The sequence below is a fragment of the Ascidiella aspersa genome, chromosome 1 (assembly GCF_963924565.1).
Source record: "Ascidiella aspersa chromosome 1, kaAscAspe10.2, whole genome shotgun sequence".
NCBI lineage: Eukaryota > Metazoa > Chordata > Ascidiacea > Phlebobranchia > Ascidiidae > Ascidiella > Ascidiella aspersa.
In genome coordinates this window covers 26,033,778-26,038,905 of record NC_139447.1, presented here as the reverse complement: position 1 = coordinate 26,038,905, position 5,128 = coordinate 26,033,778, and the positions used below count along the sequence as shown (strand labels likewise).

Below are 5,128 nucleotides of genomic sequence, written 5' to 3'. Positions count from 1 at the left end.
AAAAATCTTGAACAATAAATAAAACATATAGATTTATTTATGATATATACTATCAATGTACACCTTAATAATTAAAAAAAGCACATTCAGGGCGCATTTTTATTGGTAGAATAAATTTAATTAGGTTTTTCTGCTGGTAAGAGCAAATAAAGCAACTCAGGCAACCACTTTAATAGGTTTGGTAATATATTTTCTTTATATCAGCCAAAAACGAGAAGTTTTTTTAAGTTTTGCTATGTTGCCATATAACGGGATTATAAAAAATTGGGATCACTATTTCACATGAAATCCAGAGAATTTCCCGTCAAAATATTCCAGGAGAGGAACCCTAATCCCTCATGATTTGATTCAAAATGAAAACGGAAAAGCCTGTTTAACGAGACATTTTGCTACATTTTTGCACACTAAAAACCGAGACACAAATTTCTTGTTTTATTAAATTTGATGATGTTTTTAGAAGGACATCAGCCATAATGAGAAAAGGAGCAACTTTGTGCTAATATAAAACCCCTATTGTTATAGAAATTTGTTAAAAATGACCTGCTTGCTGTTTCTTTTCCAAGGTTGTGCTATTCACAAAATAAACCTTTTAGCTAAAGCAGTCTAGAATCCTACTACATTCACGTCCGGGGCTTTATATAGATAAATTTTTGGGGGTTTAAGGGCACAAGTTATAGTTTGGGTTTGAGTGGGTAAAGTATTATTACTATATTTATCCTTCTATATTTATTTATTTATTTAGTCCAGTTTTTGGATGTTATTTAAAAACATTTTGCGTATATGCCACTGAATTCTTTTTTTTCTGAATTGCAACATAAAAAGTAGGGCGCTGGTCTAGAATCCTTCCACAGCGTTAAAACAACTAATAAAGCAACGTACTTTTATGTTAGAGAGTCGGTTTGTGTTTGGGTGAGGCTAGGTCAATTGCCTAACCTACCCAAACCCTAACCCAATAATGTTCGTTGTGGTAGGATTCTAGACCAGCGCCCTTAATAAGTTTAAATAGGATCTTTTTTTAAACGAGAAAATTTAACGCATTAGCTAAAATTCAAAGAACGGTCACTTCACTCATTTCTAAATCGGATTTGACCCTGAGTTTTGACGCCCCGCCCCGTCCTCCTTACCTTCCTACTACAGTTACACAGTAGTTGTCGCTGGTTTACCCGGCAAACAAAATATCACTATTGTGATTGCCGTTTCGCTTGAATGATTACCTTCATTTTGCAAATAGAAAAAGAAGAACGTCTATTTTGGAAATGACTTTAGATGGGCTGGATTTGCAGACTGGTAAACTATATAAAACCAATAACTATGTTTTAATCAAGTGTTACAATCTATAAATATGAAAGTGGCATGATGTAACATTTTGCTGATGTCCTAAAATGACTGAGCATCACACGACAAGGCGCCGCTAACGTTAGCGGATCAATTAACAAAAAACACGTGATTCCTGAATGTTTTATTTGTTTTGTTTAACCGACGCCTAAGTTGATTTTACTGGCTACGTGAGGCTGACTGGCTACGTGATATAATTTAAAAAATACCCGATTAAGTTTTTTATCTTCTGTTGTCTAGGTTGATTTGTACTTTTATAGTAACAACTAGAACACGCTACTTAATGTAACATCAACTTGGTTTTTAAAAATTACCGTTTGGACATGGTGGAAGAATCACAATTTCCAGGAGTAAGTTGCTTTGATGTGTCATTTGGTTTAAAACATTTAAGGTTTTGATTTGCGTTTTGATTGTAGGAAAAATTACTGGATCCTTCCAAATATGGAAATGAAGAGTATTTGGTTATAACGTTATTAGTTTTTGTTATTTTTGTTGGAGTGAAGCACCTTATTTTTCACACATTTTATTTTTGGTGGTATCAGTATGGGCAGTTTTATATCCCCAACAAGTTTTGGAGCATAGTTACAGGTATGTTTTTTTTTTTAAACCTACTTGAATTAAATAGTAACTAATACTATAAATAACAGTTGTTGCCCCAAATTTGTCGAAAATACCTTAAATTTTACTGATAAAAGGTCCTAAAAGCAATTGATCATGGTTGCTAAAATTGAAACATAATTTCTTATGAAATTGATTGCTCATGCCTAAGTATATTAATCGGAGAATAAAATACATGCTTCTCTCAGGCAAGTCTTTAGCAGAAAGAGTTTTGAGCCATGTCAGCAGTCACATTTCCCAAGAAAACAAACCACTAGAGTCTGTGCTGGATTCTATTGACAAATACTTTGCGGACAAAGAGTTTGCTCCAAGTCTTGGCAATGTTAAAGGTAACTTATTGCATTTTAATAAAAGTAACACTATTACACTACAAATATTTTATGTGATTTAAAAATTCCCTAATGGTTCAAAAAATCTATTCAGGAAAAATACTGGACAGCGTTGTATTGGAACACCGTCCAAATACTGTCCTTGTAGTTGGGTGCCACATTGGTTATTGTGTCCTGCGAATTCTCAAAGCTGCCCCCAGTTCAGTAATTTATGTTGTGGAACATAATTCAGAGTTTATTGCCGCAACAAAAAAGCTGCTTGAAATGGTCAACCTAGAATCTCAAGTAAAGTTATCTTAATGTTAAATCAATAAATATATACTGATTTTATATTATACTGACCTGTTGGAGTTTTAAATGATTGGCTTTATACAACAAACCGAAATAAAATATAACAACCTAAACCACAACACACGCATTAAAAGCATTTTCAACAACTACAAATTTTACCAAATTACCGATTGCAATTTAGTGTAAAAGAATGTATAAACATCAAATCATAGCCTTTCACATAGAAATAACTTTTTTTACATTATATATATATATATATTAAATAAATGAAAAACCCTACTTTGGTGAGAACTATTTCTTTGTAACAGTGTCTCCTGATCAATTGTTTTTAAACGTTTAATTATCTCTGTTAAACATCAGCAATGATTGACAGGCAAACACTGGACTGCAAAATAGCTTGCATAGTATACTCACTGTAAAACAAAGTGACAAAGTGTTTTGGCATTCATATTATCACATGATCCTTTTTATAGGTAATTTTTCTTTGTGGTAAAGCAATTGATGTTCTTTCCTCCCTTCATGCTGACTATGGTGTTGAAAGTTTTGACTTTGTGTTCCTAAATCGAGTTTTTCATGATGAACCGTCACATCTAAACTTACTTAAAAAGCTTGAAGGAGTGGATGCCAAGGTAATTGCTACACAGTTTGCACATGTCCATCTATCTGCAAATTTTAATCAATGGCATGTGATTCGGATGTGGCTGCAAGTCGATAGACTTGATACGATGCTGTTAAATAGATATATTAAGAGCAGGTTTTTATGGAGAAAATGTCATTATAACAGAACGCAAAACAAACCATAGGACTGTAACTTACAAAGCCGTAATGTTGCATTTAAAAATTCTCAGAAGATTTGGGTTTGAATGAAATGTTGTAGCTTTCAGGCTACCAAATAAACAAACAATTAAAAACAAATTAAAGAATTAACATTAGTCAAAGTGAATTTTATTTTATTACAGACACATTGTTTTATGAATGACAACAGCACGGGCAGAAAAACAGTAATTGTTGCTGAAAAAGTGGTTATGTTAGGTGACCCGCAATATTTGAAATATGTACGGCAATCTGATGCTTATGACACCAAGTATCATCAGATGTCACTGGAACACACTTCCCATGAAATAGTAGATGGCATGGAAGTTGCAATTTTCAAAAACGTTAAATCATGACATGTTAAATTATATGATATATTAGTTTTATCAATAATCCACTTCAAATAAAGTTTGTTTTTGTTTGTTCAGCTCTTTTCATTTGAACTGAAATTTATTGCGTTGCAAATTCGCGTTTCCTCGTTTTATGAAGCTTCAATAGAAAAATTGTGTTTTGGTTTGCCATATTTTTGTTCTATTCCAGGCAAAAACGCACACCTTATAAACGTTGTACCTATGTCACTATACACACACAAAAAAAATTTAAATCGAACTGTTACTAATTTGTACTAGTCATATATGCCTTTATGTTAATTTTGTGCTGATATAAAAAGCAGTTTAAGCATGATGGCAAACTACAGTGTCGTTTTTTTCAATGCCGTTTAATTTTTGAACGCAAAAACGCTTTTGTCGAGGTACCATATAGCTAGCGACTATTTAACGAAAAAACAGTTAAAAAGGCCATACCGATTAAAGTTGTTGCAATTTTAGAACATGTTTGTTCACAATGGCAAATGATAAAATAGGGTGATATGCGTCTTAAACCGTCTTGGATGATTACCTAAAACTTCTTCGATAATGATGCGACGACTTTTTCCGCGGCGACCTAAATAATAAACGTAAGTAAAAAAGTAAGCTTTAGCGACCATGGGCGCCCCCTCCCCCATTTCTCTAAACTGAACCTTTTGTATAGCTGAACACAATATAAGACCAAAATCATAAATTTATTTTAATTGAGTTACTGTTTGCCATGTCTTGTTATTTCTTTAAGCGATATCTGCCCTGAAGTAATCCGAATAAAGCTAACCATGGGAACTACTCCAGTCGGCAACCAAATCGAAGGGCATATAGGTTAATTGAGAAACACTGCGGTAAGGTAGGCCTAACCTTTTTTTAAATCCTACGGACGCGCTTAGCAAATCTCCTTTCGTAGATTTGGACTGTCTACCAAAGCAAGTTACGTCACTTATCTATATATTAATCAGGGGTAACACTATCAGGCTTTATTAGGCAAGGTAATTTTTGTGCATTTCCAAACAGCGGACGCCAGACCGGGTGTCCCAACCATCCCTTAACCCAGTGGTACTCAACCTTTCGTGCCTCGTGGCCCCTTCGATTATAAAAAATGACTAAAATTGTGTTTAACGTGTTTTCACTTATTTTATTTCACCACGTTGTTAAAAAACACTTCAATTGCAATTGGAGGAAAGCCAACGAATGAATAAATTAATTAAAATCCGAAATCAGGTGACGTCGCTTCCTGATCAAATCGCAATTTTTTAGCAGAAATAAAATCGGCGGCATCATCCTTTTTTTGGGGGATGCTTTTTATCGCCGTGATTTTGAAGTTTGGAGGGTCGTAATGACGCATTTGACATCACCACCGATCAGCGCAGACACTGCGCA

General features: G+C 34.0%; 1 protein-coding gene across 1 annotated transcript; it reads left to right on the top strand.

The window, feature by feature from the left end:
* Nucleotides 1-1,545: 1,545 nt before the first annotated feature.
* LOC146168564 (catechol O-methyltransferase A-like) lies at nt 1,546-3,907 on the top strand. Its single transcript, XM_083389283.1, has 6 exons — nt 1,546-1,685; nt 1,752-1,923; nt 2,142-2,282; nt 2,377-2,567; nt 3,047-3,202; nt 3,533-3,907. The coding sequence occupies exons 1-6, from the start codon at nt 1,659-1,661 to the stop codon at nt 3,740-3,742; spliced, it is 897 nt and encodes a 298-aa protein (XP_083245409.1). The 5' UTR covers nt 1,546-1,658; the 3' UTR covers nt 3,743-3,907.
* Nucleotides 3,908-5,128: the final 1,221 nt, after the last annotated feature.

Bases quoted from the DNA above. Each gene is read 5' to 3' on its own strand.
- LOC146168564 (XM_083389283.1), top strand. From the start codon at position 1,659: ATGGTGGAAGAATCACAATTTCCAGGA. The intron at 1,686-1,751 runs GTAAGTTGCTTT...TTTTGATTGTAG, and splicing joins AAGAATCACAATTTCCAGGA to GAAAAATTACTGGATCCTTC. The intron at 2,283-2,376 runs GTAACTTATTGC...AAATCTATTCAG, and splicing joins AAGTCTTGGCAATGTTAAAG to GAAAAATACTGGACAGCGTT.